The sequence below is a fragment of the Procambarus clarkii genome, chromosome 45, assembly GCF_040958095.1.
Source record: "Procambarus clarkii isolate CNS0578487 chromosome 45, FALCON_Pclarkii_2.0, whole genome shotgun sequence".
Lineage (NCBI taxonomy): Eukaryota > Metazoa > Arthropoda > Malacostraca > Decapoda > Cambaridae > Procambarus > Procambarus clarkii.
In genome coordinates, this window is record NC_091194.1 from 25,562,373 (window position 1) to 25,583,800 (window position 21,428).

A 21,428-nucleotide genomic window follows, 5' to 3' on the forward strand; every position below is an offset into this window, starting at 1 on the left:
ACCAAAGGTACTCCAAATCAATCTAGACAATATAATTCTACACCAAAGTGGAACAGTAGCAGTGTGGGCGTATATGCAGTGGGACCCTCCAAGCCTATAGTTACTGTGTCACCCAAGAACGTGACACCAAAGGGTACTGGAAACTATGGAACATGTTTGTTCTGCAATGAGAAACATTCAATGTACCACTGCTCTAATTTTCCTGGTAGTGACGCCCGTGTTGAGCGACTCAAAGATTTGCAACATTGCACGAGGTGCCTCAGGAAACATAACATCAACGACTGTGATACCCAATTACACACCTGTAATAGGTGTAACAAAGGTCAGCACCATGCAGCATTGTGCAGAGACACCAAAACAACGTCTCCAAGACCCACGGTGGAAGATAGCATTCCCACCACAGTACAGTACTGCAAGGTGCAACCAACAAAGAGTGTCCAATCGGCAAAGTCTAAAGGTAATACGACTTTGCCTACTGCCCAAATTACCATCCTGAATAAGAGGGCCAAGGTCCATACCCGTGGGTTGTTTGACCAAGGATCCCAGAGAACATATATCACTAAAAAGTTGGCAGATGAACTACAATTAAGGCCTGTAGCCCAGATGTCATTCAACATCTCAGGGTTTGTAACAGATGCAGGACCTCAAGTCTACCAGGTGGTACAACCATCAGTACGTTTAGGCAGGTACATCTGTCGAGTACAAGCCATTGTGGTGGACAAAATACCAGTAGACCTACAAGTTCAAGGTCTGAGAGCAACAGCCAAATTCCTGAGAAATAGAGGAATAAAATTGGCAGATAATATTAAGTCTGATCACCTCACTGACTTCGGTCTCCTTGTTGGGACAGACGATTGTCATCGATTCATCGGTAGCCCTACTAAATATCAGGGTATAACCATGTTAAACTCTGCAGGAGGTAAATTACTCTCAGGCCCAGTATCAAGCCTGAGGAGACCTATGCCTGCAGATAAACAATACCAGTAGAAATCTAAATTTGTCAGCTGATTATATTTCTCCAGTAGCATTATACTAAGGAGATTACAGCTGACTATAGTAACAGAGGTTGATGTTAGTATCATCATTTAAAGCTGGAGATGAGTTCATGAGGCCTCAGTGGCAAATCAGTGAACAGTAGCCTAAAACAGCTACAAGTCACTGCGACCAATGTCACTGAACCCACTGCAGTCTCAGAACTATACTTTACTTTAATGATGAGCTATTCAATCTTCTTAATCAATTAACTAAATTAAACCCCAATAAATCTGATGACTGATTTGATACATTTATTATTTAATCAAGATGTATTCCATGGGCCTCAGTGTTTATATATCAGTGACCAGTTACCTGAAGAAACTTCAAGTTATATCTAATGTCACTGATCTCACTGCAGTCCCTGAATCATACTTGACTGTAGTACTTGATCACATCCAGTCTTCTCGGTTAAATAATATGTAATAAGGCTTGAATATTAGCCTTTCAAGAGTTGACAGGGAAATGAAATCGCATTAGACTTCTAACCCCTGCAACTCTAGTACGGGACATCCGTCCTGTACGAACAGACGCACAAATGTGTGATTACTAACTACTAACATCAAATTAATCTAATAATTTGAAGGAGGAGTATCGGTGTTCGTCTGTTCTAAATAGGACTTCGACCCGTGAGCAGCCCCCTGGGGAATTATGTCGGAAAATCCGACACCATTTAATAATCATACAGATAATAGCTGTATTGTATAAACAAGTTACCCATAGAAAACGTAACTTGTAGTGGAATTACCGTCTAAAGAAAACGGGATATCATCACCACACACTATTATAATTCACCACCTATTATGGTGGGAATTATTCTTAAATACATTAGTCTTTGGACTTTACCATCATAAAAACATCTTATATAAATTAACTTAATTATCAATATTAAAGTAGAGTAAATGTGACCCTTCTATCACGTTCTGAAATCTGGACAATGTAAGCCAGGCGTCAGAGTGGAGGAAGGAGGGCAGCCATTGTTGTTTATACTAGACCAGAGGCTCACACGGGAGCAAATTCGGCTCCTGTTAAATTTACTTGGACGTAGTGTTATGGAAACCAAAGGTGTACCATTTTTCAACACGCTGTCTACAAATTCAAGTTAAGTGTCTATCCGAAACCCGTTTATCATTCATTTATGGCCATTAATGTCAGGATATAGGGTGACCCGGTTAGATCACGTGGAAGCCTCAAACTAAAGGTAATTAAGCCAGGTCTTCAATGTTCCATGTACTGTATAGTGTTTTCTCTGATATAGCTTGTCATATATAGGATTCTGGCTTCACAGCTAGCGCACTTTTGACAGGTCAAGACGAGGATGGAAGACTTTGTGCACCAGTTACTGGGTGAGGAAGCTACCTCAAAGAGGATAATTTGGTGTCTACACCCTAGTTATACCTGGTGGACTAACCTGCTGTACTATAAGATAAGGAACCTTTTCAATGTATGTAGTTAATACTGTAGTTTGATTGGCTGCATATATATATAAACTAATAAACCCCCCCTAATGTGTAGAGGATCGATTTGTGAGATTATGAGATTATTGCAGAAATACAGTCCACTTATCATTATACAAATTGCTATCGAAGTATATAAATTAACGTAAATATAAATTCATATAAATTAAATAAATATAAATCTCACAGGTCGGTTCCCACAGTGACACACCTCCACACTGGTGACACACACACCTCCACACTGGTGACACACACACCTCCACACTGGTGACACACCTCCACACTGGTGACACACACACCTCCACACTGGTAACACACACACCTCCACACTGGGAGAGTGTGCTAATCTAGGATCTAAACCCAGGATCTAAAGATCCGCATAATCATGAAAGACAAGCAAGGGAACTCACTGAACACGAATAAATGAATAATCAAGTTTATTAACAGAAGGAAGAGGCGCAGGGCGAGAGGGGAAAACCAGGAAGTCACAGCTCCCAACACAACACCCCCAGAGGCGAGGGGGGAACCCACAACCAGCTACCCAGTAACACCAGAAGGGAGGATAACCCCGCCTCCCTCCTCTGCATAGAAAACCCCCCTACCCCAAACCCTCCCTGCCCCCACTCAAAAGTTCAGCCAAATCTCCCTCCCCCCAAACCCAATCCCCACCCTTCTACCCCTCCCCTCCTCCCGAGTCCTCCCTCCCCCCTTTCCTTCCCGTCCTCCCTCCCCTTTCACCCCATACCCTCCCTGTCCCTCCCCCTTCACTGGATCCCCCGCCCCTCATTCCAGTATCCTCTGAGATCCTGTTACCCACCTCACAGGTCCTCACACCCATGGAACAGCCTCCCCCACCAGCAGAACACTCACCAAGGAGGCGATTTGAGAAGGGACAGAAGAAAGTGAGCCTCAAAGCGATGTACACTAACATAGATGGAATTACAAATAAAGCAAATGAGCTTGGAGAACTGGTACTAGAGGAAACCCCAGACATAATAGCCCTCACAGAAACAAAGATCACGAAAACAATAACAAATGCAGTGTTCCCACAGGACTATTATGTTATGCGGAAAGAGAGGGAAGGAAGAGGTGGGGGTGGTGTAGCTCTGCTGGTAAGAAAAGGCTGGGATTTTGAGGAGATGGATATTCAGGGCTGTGAAGGTTTCAGTGACTACATAGCAGGTACTGTAACAAATGGAGGGAAAAAAATTATAGTCGCAGTCATATATAATCCACCACCAAATGACAGAAGACCTAGACAGGAATATGATAGAAACAACATGGCCACCATTAACATAATAGAAAGAGCAGCTTCTGTTGCTAGCAGGAATGGATCTGGACTACTAATTATGGGAGACTTCAACCATGGGAAGATAGATTGGAAGAACAGAGACCCGCATGGAGGACCAGAAACATGGAGAGCTAAGCTGCTGGATGTGGCAACAAGAAACTTTCTAAGCCAGCATACCAAAGAGCCAACAAGAATGAGAGGAGAAGATGAACCAGCAATGCTTGATTTGATATTTACCCTAAATGAATGGGATATAAGGGAAGTTAAGATGGAAGCGCCCTTGGGAATGAGTGACCACAGTGTATTGAACTTTGAGTACCTGGTAGAGCTAGGACTTATCTCCCCCCAAAAAGAACTAGGAATCAAAAGGCTGGCATACCGAAAGGGGAATTATGAACAGATGAGAAGTTTCCTAAGTGAAATACCTTGGGACACAGACCTCAGAGACAAGTCTGTACAGGGTATGATGGACTATGTTACCCAAAAGTGTCAGGAGGCAGTAAACAGGTTCATCCCGGCCCAAAGGGAAAAATCCGAGAAGCAACAGAAGAATCCATGGTATAATAGGGCATGTATGGAAGCGAAGAAACTGAACAAAAAGGCGTGGAGGAACTTCCGGAATAACAGAACACCAGAAAGCAGGGAGAGATACCAGAGAACCAGGAATGAGTACGTCAGGGTGAGAAGAGAAGCAGAGAAAAATTTTGAAAATGATATAGCAAACAAAGCCAAGACCGAACCAAAGCTACTCCACAGTCACATCAGAAGGAAAACAACAGTGAAAGAACAGGTATTGAAACTTAGAACAGGCGAGGACAGGTATACAGAGAATGACAGAGAGGTGTGTGAGGAACTCAACAAGAGGTTCCAGGAGGTCTTCACAATAGAACAGGGTGAGGTCACTGTGCTAGGAGAAAGGGAGGTAAACCAGGCGGCCCTGGAGGAGTTCGAAATTACGAGAGAGGAGGTCAAGAGACACCTGCTGGATCTGGATGTTAGAAAGGCGGTTGGTCCAGATGGGATCTCACCATGGGTACTGAAAGAGTGTGCAGAGGCACTTTGCTTGCCACTCTCCATAGTGTATAGTAAATCACTAGAGACGGGAGACCTACCAGAAATATGGAAGACGGCGAATGTGGTCCCAATATACAAAAAGGGCGACAGACAATAGGCACTGAACTACAGGCCAGTGTCCTTGACTTGTATACCATGCAAGGTGATGGAGAAGATCGTGAGAAAAAACCTGGTAACACATCTGGAGAGAAGGGACTTCGTGACAAATCGCCAACATGGATTCAGGGAGGGTAAATCTTGCCTTACAGGCTTGATAGAATTCTACGATCAGGTGCCACAGATTAAGCAAGAAAGAGAGGGCTGGGCGGACTGCATTTTCTTGGATTGTCGGAAAGCCTTTGACACAGTACCGCATAAGAGGCTGGTACATAAGCTGGAGAGACAGGCAGGTGTAGCTGGTAAGGTGCTCCAGTGGATAAGGGAGTATCTAAGCAATAGGAAGCAGAGAGTTACGGTGAGGGGTGAGACCTCCGATTGGCGTGAAGTCACCAGTGGAGTCCCACAGGGCTCTGTACTCGGTCCTATCTTGTTTCTGATATATGTAAATGATCTCCCGGAGGGTATCGATTCATTTCTCTCAATGTTTGCGGACGATGCTAAAATTATGAGAAGGATTAAAACAGAAGAGGACTGTTTGAGGCTTCAAGAAGACCTAGACAAGCTGAAGGAATGGTCGAACAAATGGTTGTTAGAGTTTAACCCAACCAAATGTAATGTAATGAAGATAGGTGTAGGGAGCAGGAGGCCAGATACAAGGTATCATCTGGGAGAGGAAATTCTTCAGGAGTCAGAGAAGGAAAAAGACTTGGGGGTTGATATCACGCCAGACCTGTCTCCTGCAGCACATATCAAGCGGATAACATCAGCGGCATATGCCAGGCTGGCCAACATACCAACGGCATTCAGAAACTTGTGTAAAGAATCATTCAGAACTTTGTATACCACATATGTCAGGCCAATCCTGGAGTATGCAGCCCCAGCATGGAGTCCATATCTAGTCAAGGATAAGACTAAACTGGAAAAGGTTCAAAGGTTTGCCACCAGACTAGTACCCGAGCTGAGAGGTATGAGCTACGAGGAGAGACTACGGGAATTAAACCTCACTTCGCTGGAAGACAGAAGAGTTAGGGGGGACATGATCACCACATTCAAGATTCTGAAGGGGATTGATAGGGTAGATAAAGACAGTCTATTTAACACAAGGGGAACACGCACAAGGGGACACAGGTGGAAACTGAGTGCCCAAATGAGCCACAGAGATATTAGAAAGAACTTTTTTAGTGTCAGAGTGGTTGACAAATGGAATGCATTAGGGGGTGATGTGGTGGAGGCTCACTCCATACACAGTTTCAAGTGTAGATATGACAGAGCCCGATAGGCTCAGGAATCTGTACACCTGTTGATTGACGGTTGAGAGGCGGGACCAAAGAGCCAGAGCTCAACCCCCGCAAACACAACTAGGTGAGTACAACTAGGTGAGTACTGGTGACACACACACCTCCACACTGGTGACACACACACCTCCACACTGGTGACACACACACCTTCACACTGGTGACACACACACCTCCACACTGGTGACACACCTCCACACTGGTGACACACACACCACCACGCTGGTGACACACCTCCACACTGGTGACACACACACCTCCACACTGGTGACACACACACCTTCACACTGGTGACACACACACCTCCACACTGGTGATACACCTCCCCACTGGTGACACACACACCTCCACACTGGTGACACACACACCTCCACACTGGTGACACACCTCCACACTGGTGACACACACACCACCACGCTGGTGACACACCTCCACACTGGTGACACACACTCCACCACACTGGTGACACACACACCTCCACACTGGTGACACACCTCCACACTGGTGACACACACACCACCACGCTGGTGACACACCTCCACACTGGTGACACACACACCACCACGCTGGTGACACACCTCCACACTGGTGACACACACACCACCACGCTGGTGACACACCTCCACACTGGTGACACACACACCTCCACACTGGTGACACACCTCCACACTGGTGACACACACACCACCACGCTGGTGACACACCTCCACACTGGTGACACACACACCACCACGCTGGTGACACACCTCCACACTGGTGACACACACACCACCACGCTGGTGACACACCTCCACACTGGTGACACACACACCTCCACACTGGTGACACACACACCTCCACACTGGTGACACACCTCCACACTGGTGACACACACACCTCCACACTGGTAACACACACACCTCCACACTGGGAGAGTGTGCTAATCTAGGATCTAAACCCAGGATCTAAAGATCCGCATAATCATGAAAGACAAGCAAGGGAACTCACTGAACACGAATAAATGAATAATCAAGTTTATTAACAGAAGGAAGAGGCGCAGGGCGAGAGGGGAAAACCAGGAAGTCATAGCTCCCAACACAACACCCCCAGAGGCGAGGGGGGAACCCACAACCAGCTACCCAGTAACACCAGAAGGGAGGATAACCCCGCCTCCCTCCTCTGCATAGAAAACCCCCCTACCCCAAACCCTCCCTGCCCCCACTCAAAAGTTCAGCCAAATCTCCCTCCCCCCAAACCCAATCCCCACCCTTCTACCCCTCCCCTCCTCCCGAGTCCTCCCTCCCCCCTTTCCTTCCCGTCCTCCCTCCCCTTTCACCCCATACCCTCCCTGTCCCTCCCCCTTCACTGGATCCCCCGCCCCTCATTCCAGTATCCTCTGAGATCCTGTTACCCACCTCACAGGTCCTCACACCCATGGAACAGCCTCCCCCACCAGCAGAACACTCACCAAGGAGGCGATTTGAGAAGGGACAGAAGAAAGTGAGCCTCAAAGCGATGTACACTAACATAGATGGAATTACAAATAAAGCAAATGAGCTTGGAGAACTGGTACTAGAGGAAACCCCAGACATAATAGCCCTCACAGAAACAAAGATCACGAAAACAATAACAAATGCAGTGTTCCCACAGGACTATTATGTTATGCGGAAAGAGAGGGAAGGAAGAGGTGGGGGTGGTGTAGCTCTGCTGGTAAGAAAAGGCTGGGATTTTGAGGAGATGGATATTCAGGGCTGTGAAGGTTTCAGTGACTACATAGCAGGTACTGTAACAAATGGAGGGAAAAAAATTATAGTCGCAGTCATATATAATCCACCACCAAATGACAGAAGACCTAGACAGGAATATGATAGAAACAACATGGCCACCATTAACATAATAGAAAGAGCAGCTTCTGTTGCTAGCAGGAATGGATCTGGACTACTAATTATGGGAGACTTCAACCATGGGAAGATAGATTGGAAGAACAGAGACCCGCATGGAGGACCAGAAACATGGAGAGCTAAGCTGCTGGATGTGGCAACAAGAAACTTTCTAAGCCAGCATACCAAAGAGCCAACAAGAATGAGAGGAGAAGATGAACCAGCAATGCTTGATTTGATATTTACCCTAAATGAATGGGATATAAGGGAAGTTAAGATGGAAGCGCCCTTGGGAATGAGTGACCACAGTGTATTGAACTTTGAGTACCTGGTAGAGCTAGGACTTATCTCCCCCCAAAAAGAACTAGGAATCAAAAGGCTGGCATACCGAAAGGGGAATTATGAACAGATGAGAAGTTTCCTAAGTGAAATACCTTGGGACACAGACCTCAGAGACAAGTCTGTACAGGGTATGATGGACTATGTTACCCAAAAGTGTCAGGAGGCAGTAAACAGGTTCATCCCGGCCCAAAGGGAAAAATCCGAGAAGCAACAGAAGAATCCATGGTATAATAGGGCATGTATGGAAGCGAAGAAACTGAACAAAAAGGCGTGGAGGAACTTCCGGAATAACAGAACACCAGAAAGCAGGGAGAGATACCAGAGAACCAGGAATGAGTACGTCAGGGTGAGAAGAGAAGCAGAGAAAAATTTTGAAAATGATATAGCAAACAAAGCCAAGACCGAACCAAAGCTACTCCACAGTCACATCAGAAGGAAAACAACAGTGAAAGAACAGGTATTGAAACTTAGAACAGGCGAGGACAGGTATACAGAGAATGACAGAGAGGTGTGTGAGGAACTCAACAAGAGGTTCCAGGAGGTCTTCACAATAGAACAGGGTGAGGTCACTGTGCTAGGAGAAAGGGAGGTAAACCAGGCGGCCTTGGAGGAGTTCGAAATTACGAGAGAGGAGGTCAAGAGACACCTGCTGGATCTGGATGTTAGAAAGGCGGTTGGTCCAGATGGGATCTCACCATGGGTACTGAAAGAGTGTGCAGAGGCACTTTGCTTGCCACTCTCCATAGTGTATAGTAAATCACTAGAGACGGGAGACCTACCAGAAATATGGAAGACGGCGAATGTGGTCCCAATATACAAAAAGGGCGACAGACAATAGGCACTGAACTACAGGCCAGTGTCCTTGACTTGTATACCATGCAAGGTGATGGAGAAGATCGTGAGAAAAAACCTGGTAACACATCTGGAGAGAAGGGACTTCGTGACAAATCGCCAACATGGATTCAGGGAGGGTAAATCTTGCCTTACAGGCTTGATAGAATTCTACGATCAGGTGCCACAGATTAAGCAAGAAAGAGAGGGCTGGGCGGACTGCATTTTCTTGGATTGTCGGAAAGCCTTTGACACAGTACCGCATAAGAGGCTGGTACATAAGCTGGAGAGACAGGCAGGTGTAGCTGGTAAGGTGCTCCAGTGGATAAGGGAGTATCTAAGCAATAGGAAGCAGAGAGTTACGGTGAGGGGTGAGACCTCCGATTGGCGTGAAGTCACCAGTGGAGTCCCACAGGGCTCTGTACTCGGTCCTATCTTGTTTCTGAGATATGTAAATGATCTCCCGGAGGGTATCGATTCATTTCTCTCAATGTTTGCGGACGATGCTAAAATTATGAGAAGGATTAAAACAGAAGAGGACTGTTTGAGGCTTCAAGAAGACCTAGACAAGCTGAAGGAATGGTCGAACAAATGGTTGTTAGAGTTTAACCCAACCAAATGTAATGTAATGAAGATAGGTGTAGGGAGCAGGAGGCCAGATACAAGGTATCATCTGGGAGAGGAAATTCTTCAGGAGTCAGAGAAGGAAAAAGACTTGGGGGTTGATATCACGCCAGACCTGTCTCCTGCAGCACATATCAAGCGGATAACATCAGCGGCATATGCCAGGCTGGCCAACATACCAACGGCATTCAGAAACTTGTGTAAAGAATCATTCAGAACTTTGTATACCACATATGTCAGGCCAATCCTGGAGTATGCAGCCCCAGCATGGAGTCCATATCTAGTCAAGGATAAGACTAAACTGGAAAAGGTTCAAAGGTTTGCCACCAGACTAGTACCCGAGCTGAGAGGTATGAGCTACGAGGAGAGACTACGGGAATTAAACCTCACTTCGCTGGAAGACAGAAGAGTTAGGGGGGACATGATCACCACATTCAAGATTCTGAAGGGGATTGATAGGGTAGATAAAGACAGTCTATTTAACACAAGGGGAACACGCACAAGGGGACACAGGTGGAAACTGAGTGCCCAAATGAGCCACAGAGATATTAGAAAGAACTTTTTTAGTGTCAGAGTGGTTGACAAATGGAATGCATTAGGGGGTGATGTGGTGGAGGCTCACTCCATACACAGTTTCAAGTGTAGATATGACAGAGCCCGATAGGCTCAGGAATCTGTACACCTGTTGATTGACGGTTGAGAGGCGGGACCAAAGAGCCAGAGCTCAACCCCCGCAAACACAACTAGGTGAGTACAACTAGGTGAGTACTGGTGACACACACACCTCCACACTGGTGACACACACACCTCCACACTGGTGACACACACACCTTCACACTGGTGACACACACACCTCCACACTGGTGACACACCTCCACACTGGTGACACACACACCACCACGCTGGTGACACACCTCCACACTGGTGACACACACACCTCCACACTGGTGACACACACACCTTCACACTGGTGACACACACACCTCCACACTGGTGATACACCTCCCCACTGGTGACACACACACCTCCACACTGGTGACACACACACCTCCACACTGGTGACACACCTCCACACTGGTGACACACACACCACCACGCTGGTGACACACCTCCACACTGGTGACACACACTCCACCACACTGGTGACACACCTCCACACTGGTGACACACACACCACCACGCTGGTGACACACCTCCACACTGGTGACACACACACCACCACGCTGGTGACACACCTCCACACTGGTGACACACACACCACCACGCTGGTGACACACCTCCACACTGGTGACACACACACCTCCACACTGGTGACACACCTCCACACTGGTGACACACACACCACCACGCTGGTGACACACCTCCACACTGGTGACACACACACCACCACGCTGGTGACACACCTCCACACTGGTGACACACACACCACCACGCTGGTGACACACCTCCACACTGGTGACACACACACCTCCACACTGGTGACACACACACCTCCACACTGGTGACACACCTCCACACTGGTGACACACACACCTCCACACTGGTAACACACACACCTCCACACTGGGAGAGTGTGCTAATCTAGGATCTAAACCCAGGATCTAAAGATCCGCATAATCATGAAAGACAAGCAAGGGAACTCACTGAACACGAATAAATGAATAATCAAGTTTATTAACAGAAGGAAGAGGCGCAGGGCGAGAGGGGAAAACCAGGAAGTCACAGCTCCCAACACAACACCCCCAGAGGCGAGGGGGGAACCCACAACCAGCTACCCAGTAACACCAGAAGGGAGGATAACCCCGCCTCCCTCCTCTGCATAGAAAACCCCCCTACCCCAAACCCTCCCTGCCCCCACTCAAAAGTTCAGCCAAATCTCCCTCCCCCCAAACCCAATCCCCACCCTTCTACCCCTCCCCTCCTCCCGAGTCCTCCCTCCCCCCTTTCCTTCCCGTCCTCCCTCCCCTTTCACCCCATACCCTCCCTGTCCCTCCCCCTTCACTGGATCCCCCGCCCCTCATTCCAGTATCCTCTGAGATCCTGTTACCCACCTCACAGGTCCTCACACCCATGGAACAGCCTCCCCCACCAGCAGAACACTCACCAAGGAGGCGATTTGAGAAGGGACAGAAGAAAGTGAGCCTCAAAGCGATGTACACTAACATAGATGGAATTACAAATAAAGCAAATGAGCTTGGAGAACTGGTACTAGAGGAAACCCCAGACATAATAGCCCTCACAGAAACAAAGATCACGAAAACAATAACAAATGCAGTGTTCCCACAGGACTATTATGTTATGCGGAAAGAGAGGGAAGGAAGAGGTGGGGGTGGTGTAGCTCTGCTGGTAAGAAAAGGCTGGGATTTTGAGGAGATGGATATTCAGGGCTGTGAAGGTTTCAGTGACTACATAGCAGGTACTGTAACAAATGGAGGGAAAAAAATTATAGTCGCAGTCATATATAATCCACCACCAAATGACAGAAGACCTAGACAGGAATATGATAGAAACAACATGGCCACCATTAACATAATAGAAAGAGCAGCTTCTGTTGCTAGCAGGAATGGATCTGGACTACTAATTATGGGAGACTTCAACCATGGGAAGATAGATTGGAAGAACAGAGACCCGCATGGAGGACCAGAAACATGGAGAGCTAAGCTGCTGGATGTGGCAACAAGAAACTTTCTAAGCCAGCATACCAAAGAGCCAACAAGAATGAGAGGAGAAGATGAACCAGCAATGCTTGATTTGATATTTACCCTAAATGAATGGGATATAAGGGAAGTTAAGATGGAAGCGCCCTTGGGAATGAGTGACCACAGTGTATTGAACTTTGAGTACCTGGTAGAGCTAGGACTTATCTCCCCCCAAAAAGAACTAGGAATCAAAAGGCTGGCATACCGAAAGGGGAATTATGAACAGATGGGAAGTTTCCTAAGTGAAATACCTTGGGACACAGACCTCAGAGACAAGTCTGTACAGGGTATGATGGACTATGTTACCCAAAAGTGTCAGGAGGCAGTAAACAGGTTCATCCCGGCCCAAAGGGAAAAATCCGAGAAGCAACAGAAGAATCCATGGTATAATAGGGCATGTATGGAAGCGAAGAAACTGAACAAAAAGGCGTGGAGGAACTTCCGGAATAACAGAACACCAGAAAGCAGGGAGAGATACCAGAGAACCAGGAATGAGTACGTCAGGGTGAGAAGAGAAGCAGAGAAAAATTTTGAAAATGATATAGCAAACAAAGCCAAGACCGAACCAAAGCTACTCCACAGTCACATCAGAAGGAAAACAACAGTGAAAGAACAGGTATTGAAACTTAGAACAGGCGAGGACAGGTATACAGAGAATGACAGAGAGGTGTGTGAGGAACTCAACAAGAGGTTCCAGGAGGTCTTCACAATAGAACAGGGTGAGGTCACTGTGCTAGGAGAAAGGGAGGTAAACCAGGCGGCCTTGGAGGAGTTCGAAATTACGAGAGAGGAGGTCAAGAGACACCTGCTGGATCTGGATGTTAGAAAGGCGGTTGGTCCAGATGGGATCTCACCATGGGTACTGAAAGAGTGTGCAGAGGCACTTTGCTTGCCACTCTCCATAGTGTATAGTAAATCACTAGAGATGGGAGACCTACCAGAAATATGGAAGACGGCGAATGTGGTCCCAATATACAAAAAGGGCGACAGACAATAGGCACTGAACTACAGGCCAGTGTCCTTGACTTGTATACCATGCAAGGTGATGGAGAAGATCGTGAGAAAAAACCTGGTAACACATCTGGAGAGAAGGGACTTCGTGACAAATCGCCAACATGGATTCAGGGAGGGTAAATCTTGCCTTACAGGCTTGATAGAATTCTACGATCAGGTGACACAGATTAAGCAAGAAAGAGAGGGCTGGGCGGACTGCATTTTCTTGGATTGTCGGAAAGCCTTTGACACAGTACCGCATAAGAGGCTGGTACATAAGCTGGAGAGACAGGCAGGTGTAGCTGGTAAGGTGCTCCAGTGGATAAGGGAGTATCTAAGCAATAGGAAGCAGAGAGTTACGGTGAGGGGTGAGACCTCCGATTGGCGTGAAGTCACCAGTGGAGTCCCACAGGGCTCTGTACTCGGTCCTATCTTGTTTCTGATATATGTAAATGATCTCCCGGAGGGTATCGATTCATTTCTCTCAATGTTTGCGGACGATGCTAAAATTATGAGAAGGATTAAAACAGAAGAGGACTGTTTGAGGCTTCAAGAAGACCTAGACAAGCTGAAGGAATGGTCGAACAAATGGTTGTTAGAGTTTAACCCAACCAAATGTAATGTAATGAAGATAGGTGTAGGGAGCAGGAGGCCAGATACAAGGTATCATCTGGGAGAGGAAATTCTTCAGGAGTCAGAGAAGGAAAAAGACTTGGGGGTTGATATCACGCCAGACCTGTCTCCTGCAGCACATATCAAGCGGATAACATCAGCGGCATATGCCAGGCTGGCCAACATACCAACGGCATTCAGAAACTTGTGTAAAGAATCATTCAGAACTTTGTATACCACATATGTCAGGCCAATCCTGGAGTATGCAGCCCCAGCATGGAGTCCATATCTAGTCAAGGATAAGACTAAACTGGAAAAGGTTCAAAGGTTTGCCACCAGACTAGTACCCGAGCTGAGAGGTATGAGCTACGAGGAGAGACTACGGGAATTAAACCTCACTTCGCTGGAAGACAGAAGAGTTAGGGGGGACATGATCACCACATTCAAGATTCTGAAGGGGATTGATAGGGTAGATAAAGACAGTCTATTTAACACAAGGGGAACACGCACAAGGGGACACAGGTGGAAACTGAGTGCCCAAATGAGCCACAGAGATATTAGAAAGAACTTTTTTAGTGTCAGAGTGGTTGACAAATGGAATGCATTAGGGGGTGATGTGGTGGAGGCTCACTCCATACACAGTTTCAAGTGTAGATATGACAGAGCCCGATAGGCTCAGGAATCTGTACACCTGTTGATTGACGGTTGAGAGGCGGGACCAAAGAGCCAGAGCTCAACCCCCGCAAACACAACTAGGTGAGTACAACTAGGTGAGTACTGGTGACACACACACCTCCACACTGGTGACACACACACCTCCACACTGGTGACACACACACCTTCACACTGGTGACACACACACCTCCACACTGGTGACACACCTCCACACTGGTGACACACACACCACCACGCTGGTGACACACCTCCACACTGGTGACACACACACCTCCACACTGGTGACACACACACCTTCACACTGGTGACACACACACCTCCACACTGGTGATACACCTCCCCACTGGTGACACACACACCTCCACACTGGTGACACACACGCCACCACACTGGTGATACACCTCCACACTAGGAACACACACATCTACACACTGGTGGACGGTTGTAGACGGTTGGAACAAGTTAGGTGAGAAGATGGTGGAGGCCAAGACTGTCAGTAGTTTCAAAGTGTTATATGACAAAGAGTGCTGGGAAGACGGGACACCACGAGCGTAGCTATCATCCTGTAACTACACTTAGGTAATTACTGGTGACACACACACCTCCACACTGGTGACACACTCACCACAAGCTGTATAAATAAGTAAAGTAGATTATTTAACCTTTTTTTACAGCATCTGCTCGATACATTTCCAATATTTTGCAAAATTTAATTTGGCTTCAGGTGAAGGAGTTGCGCTCTGGCTGTCGAGAGGTGAGGATGTGTCGCCTGACCTCTCCGGCAGTTTGGGGTGTTTGCTGTTTTCGTCGGCTGGGGGTGTGGGGGTCTCTACCCTCCCTACTGTTCCTGATAGTGTGGATGTGGCACTTTTGTGATGGGCGGCCATCTTCCCCCTGTTGTGCGGGTTAACTCCGTGGGTTTGGAGTTTACTGGCCGTGCAGGATACCCTTTCGTGGAGTTGGTCATGTGTGACCTGCTCCATATCTTGGTCGTGGACGTCTACGGTGTGGAGCTGGTGACTGCTCGCCGTGTGGTCATCAAGTTTGTGGGTGAGGCGACGTACCATGACTTTCTCCAATGGTACGAGGGGCGTACCTTGCAGCTGCAGGATGGCAACAGGTCGGTGGCCATTTCAGATCGAAGCTGTGCTGTGACGTAAGTGAGTGTCCATGGAACCCCCATGGAGTTTCCTGAGACCCTCCTCTGGCGTTTCTTCTAGAGGTTTGGCTCTGTCGTCAGTGTGCGGATGCACTCGCTCTCTTCTGGGAAATATACGGGTGTGATGACTAACATTCGTACCCTCGGGACGCGCCTGAGGTCAGACATTCCTTCCTCTGTCCGGCTCTTAGAGTACTACGTGCGGGTGTATTATGCCCGGCAACCCCGTATTTGTTTCTGGTGTGGCATGTTGGGGGCACTGCGGATCCGGTTGCTTCCGTCAACTTATTCCGTGAAGAGGATTTCCCGCCGCTCCCTCTGGAGGAGGACTCCGGGGATGAGGGAGTGGCCGTCCGGTTTGCTGATGCGGCTCCTCCTGCGTCGCCCGACGTTCCTTCGGTTGTTGCAGTCCCTCCTCCGGGTTTTGCAGTGCCGTCGGTTGATCTACCAGCTCCTGTCGATGTCCCCGCTGCTCCCATGGGCCTTTCTGGTGTTCACTGTGAGGCGTCGCCGTCTTCTTCCTCGTCTTCGGCTGCTACGCCTGGCCCTGTGTCCTCGCCTCGGGTCTCAGTTGAGCTGGGTGCTGGGGTGACTGCGGAGCCTTCTGCTGTGTGTGGCCCGGTTTCCCCTGTGGTAGAGGCTGCTGCCGTTCTGCTTCGGGCGTCGGTTCGTCCGGCTAGTGGTACCCGTGTTTCTGGGTCCGCTTCCGGCTCTGACGATCTCCGGCTAGAGCCCGAACGTTCCCGGTGTTTGTCGTCTGCCTGGCCCGATGTTGGGGAATTCAGTGACTGTGGGTCTGCGGGTGTTGACGGTGTGGATACGGATGCGTCGATTTCTCCGCGGTTAGTGATGGTGGAGGTCCATGTGCCTGCTGGTGATCGTGCCCATGTCTCGGGTGTGCCTTCTGTTCCTTCTCCACCAGGGGACTCTCCGCACTGAGGGGTGGTGGCTTCCGCTGCCAGGGTGGTGTGCCCGTTGACGCTGGTGCCCCTGTGGTGGTGCCCTCTGTCCGGATACCTCCTGTGAGGTTGTGTGTTGGGGGCCTGGAGGACGTGTTGTCGGCGTCTGTGATGCCGCCGAGTCACTGGTTGGAGATTGCTGCATTACCGTTATACGAGGAGCCGGGGGACTTTCATGGTGGAGGGATTCCATTGGTGTGGGGGAGAGTGGCGTTCACTCGCCTCAGAAGTGATACCATCTGGGTCCCCTGTTTGCGGGTGTTTGTTGCCAGGGTTTCAGATGAAATGGCGTCCCCGGTGGATGTACAAGACCCTTAGGGGTGGTTGCGCTGGGAGGCGTTCAATGTACGGTTCCCACGGGTCATGTTTCCGGGCAAGTATGTCAGCTGATTTCCTGTTTCAGTGATTACTGTAATACTGTGTGCCCTTTTTGCTGTTTGTTTGCCCTCTTGTAGTCTGTGCCTGTGCCTCTCCCTTTGTTTGTGGCGAGGCAGGTGGTTTGGTGTGAGTGTTCTTATTCATGTATTTATTTTTGTGTTGTTACTTTGCCCTGTGTGTTCTATTCATGCTTTACTTGTAATTTTTTTTTTTTGTTATGGCTTGTTGTATATTGAGATTTTCTTGTTATATTTCATGTTGTACCTACTGATGTGCTTTGTTGTTGGTCCTTCAGACCTGCGCTTCTGTTTGTTTTGTTTTATGTGTTACTATGTTTTCTTGTTTTGCTTGCATTGCTTGCTTGTTTGATTTTGTTTTATGTTTTGTGTCTTGATGTGCTTTTCTCATACATATAGTGTTCCATTTCTCCAGTTTTGCTAATTTGCTGTACTGTGCTGTCGGTCCTTCTGGCCGGTGTTTTTTTGTTTTGTTTTGTTATGTTTAAAATGTTGTTTTATTGTATTTATTGTATTTAACTTGCATGCTTGCATGCAAACATAAAAAAAAAAAAATTGGCTTCAGGTTCAGTTGGAAATGAAAAGTTCATATACTTAAGGTAAACTTTTAAAGAGAAATAGACGAATGTTGCTCAGATTTAACAAACTGGAAAATGAGGCTCTGTCTGACTCATGTGTATAAATATAGTGTAAGTTGTTGTCTTAATCAACAAGGCTTACAGCTGCATGTTTTGATCAATATTACTGGTCGTTTACCATGAAAAGTCTCAATATTGTTAAGAGGGACTGTTTCCCTTCCATCATTTTATCATAACATTCTATATGTAACATAATATTGGAATCATGATGAACAAATTTTGTTCTTCAATTATTTACATTTGGTTAAATATTTAAAATTATGTTTTATTGGTGGTTATTGCTTTATCTATAACATATTATTATGAGACTTAGCAACACTCTTAAGATTCATCGATATTGATTTTGTTTAGTGTATGAATCAAATATTCAATCAAAATTAATATCTACGTAAGGGAGATATTTGGAGTAACAATGCAATTGTTAATGTTTCTACTGAGGACAAAGAAGATGGGACCTCACCTGCCTTGTACCAAGTACAGCAGCCAATGAATGCGAACTTGGCGAACTGCCTGATGAGGTAGAGAACCAATGAGAGCCAAGTTGAGTGTGTGGTCGAGACTGAGCAAGAAGGGCCGCAGGCTGGTGTGTGGCGACGGCGGACTGTGGAGGTGAAACAACCACTCTGTAAGTAACCAGCTCGAGTGCATGTTGCACACCTCGTCACTCGGGATTGAATATTCCAGATTAAAACTAAAGTGAGCCAATATTGTCCTGCTAGATTGCTAAGTAGAGATGTGCATCACAGTCTTCCTTAGTGTAGTGTTGATTAGTGCTGCTAATGTTTGACTTATCCTCGACACCAGCTTCAACATGTAAGACAAGGAAAACAGTATCAGACAAAGACTAAATACCGCCAGATTGTCTGATAGATTACGAAAACTACCTTCGACGAATTCCACTGGAAAATTTTTTGTTTAATTATCAGCGGAAAGTGCCAAGTCATTACGACTATATAGCACTGGGAAGGGATCAGGGATGTGGGAAATTTTTACCCACAATATCTATATTATTATCTAAGAAATGTATTATTTTTATATTATATCTAAATCATAACAAAGTCATATCAAATTCATACCAGAATCACTACAGATTCATTATACATCTGGCCCTTGGTTGCCTACGTAACTTTGTGCAGGATTTCTCAAGGATCCAGAAGCTTCTAGAAAGAATTCTTAATTAAAAAATACTATTGGAACAATTAAATCGGTTTCCGGTAGAGATTCAATCAAATCCTTAATAAGAATCGATAGTGCTAGAAAGTTCTACTTATAATCTTTAAACCCTATATCTAATTATATTATAATCACATCTTATCTCAATCATATGTATAGACAGTAAAAATAATCAATCAATATTCATTGAAAGCTACCCCTCTAAAGGGAGAGGGAGGAGCCATCTCGGGAATAAGGTGCCCACCACGCCCCTGAGACAGAACGCGTGTGTTTACAAAACAGTGAAACGTGTGATGGTGCCTTGCAAACAATTATTCAGCTTAGGACACCTTATCCAACTATCTTTATCACCAGTGATTACTCTCTAGAACTGGGGGAGTACCTGAACAATATATATACAAGGAAAAATTATTTGAACATATCTAAATAAGTGTCGAGTGGAGCACAGAGTGGAGGTAGTGTCTCTCACCAACCAGGTAGTGTCTCTCACCAACCAGGTAGTGTCTCTCACCAACCAGGTAGTGTCTCTCACCAACTAGGTAGTGTCTCTCACCAACCAGGTAGTGTCTCTCACCAACCAGGTAGTGTCTCTCACCAACCAGGTAGTGTCTCTCACCAACCAGGTAGTGTCTCTCACCAACCAGGTAGTGTCTCTCACCAACCAGGTAGTGTCTCTCACCAACCAGGTAGTGTCTCTCACCAACCTGGTATTGTCTCTCACCAACCAGGTAGTGTCTCTCACCAACCAGGTAGTGTCTCTCACCAACCTGGTATTGTCTCTCACCAACCTGGTAGTGTCTCTCACCAACCAGGTAGTGTCTCTCACCAACCTGGTATTGTCTCTCACCAACCAGGTAGTGTCTCTCACCAACCAGATAGTGTCTCTCACCAACCTGGTAGTGTCTCTCACCAACCTGGTAGTGTCTCTCACCAACGTGGTAGTGTCTCTCACCAACCAGGTAGTGTCTCTCACCAACCTGGTATTGTCTCTCACCAACCAGGTAGTGTCTCTCACCAACCAGGTAGTGTCTCTCACCAACCAGGTAGTGTCTCTCACCAACCTGGTAGTGTCTCTCACCAACCAGGTAGTGTCTCTCACCAACCAGGTAGTGTCTCTCACCAACCTGGTAGTGTCTCTCACCAACCTGGTAGTGTCTCTCACCAACCTGGTAGTGTCTCTCACCAACCAGGTAGTGTCTCTCACCAACCAGGTAGTGTCTCTCACCAACCTGGTATTGTCTCTCACCAACCAGGTAGTGTCTCTCACCAACCAGGTAGTGTCTCTCACCAACCAGGTAGTGTCTCTCACCAACCTGGTAGTGTCTCTCACCAACCAGGTAGTGTCTCTCACCAACCAGGTAGTGTCTCTCACCAACCAGGTAGTGTCTCTCACCAACCAGGTAGTGTCTCTCACCAACCAGGTAGTGTCTCTCACCAACCTGGTAGTGTCTCTCACCAACCTGGTAGTGTCTCTCACCAACCTGGTAGTGTCTCTCACCAACCAGGTAGTGTCTCTCACCAACCTGGTATTGTCTCTCACCAACCAGGTAGTGTCTCTCACCAACCAGGTAGTGTCTCTCACCAACCAGGTAGTGTCTCTCACCAACCTGGTAGTGTCTCTCACCAACCAGGTAGTGTCTCTCACCAACCAGGTAGTGTCTCTCACCAACCAGGTAGTGTCTCTCACCAACCAGGTAGTGTCTCTAGCCCCCACTACCCCCAGGTAGTGGGGGCCTCGTAGCCTGGTGGATAGCGCGCAGGATTCGTAATTCTGTGCCGCGGGTTCGATTCCCGCACGAGGCAGAAACAAATGGGCAAAAGTTTCTTTCACCCTGAATGCCCCTGTTACCTAGCAGTAAATAGGTACCTGGGAGTTAGTCAGCTGGCTTCCTGGGGGTGGAGGCCTGGTCGAGGACCGGGCCGCGAGGACACTAAAGCCCCGAAATCACCTCAAGATAACCAAGATAACCAGGTAGTGTCTCTCACTAACCAGGTAGTGTCTCTCACCAACCAGGTAGTGTCTCTCACCAACCAGGTAGTGTCTCTCACTAACCAGGTAGTGTCTCTCACCGACCAGGTAGTGTCTCTCACCAACCTGGTAGTGTCTCTCACCTACCAGGTAGTGTCTCTCACCAACCAGGTAGTGTCTCTCACCAACCAGGTAGTGTCTCTCACCAACCAGGTAGTGTCTCTCACCAACCTGGTAGTGTCTCTCACCAAA

The 21,428-nt window shown here is 47.4% G+C and overlaps 1 protein-coding gene across 1 annotated transcript in view; it reads right to left on the reverse strand.

Annotated features, from left to right (window-relative positions):
- LOC138350317 (uncharacterized) overlaps positions 1-21,428 on the reverse strand; it is a 139,802-nt gene that overhangs the window by 63,487 nt on the left and 54,887 nt on the right. The window contains exon 3 of the mRNA XM_069300938.1: positions 18,495-18,635. Within this exon, the coding sequence (XP_069157039.1) occupies positions 18,495-18,635 (141 nt within the window). The remainder of the gene's footprint in view (positions 1-18,494; positions 18,636-21,428) is intronic.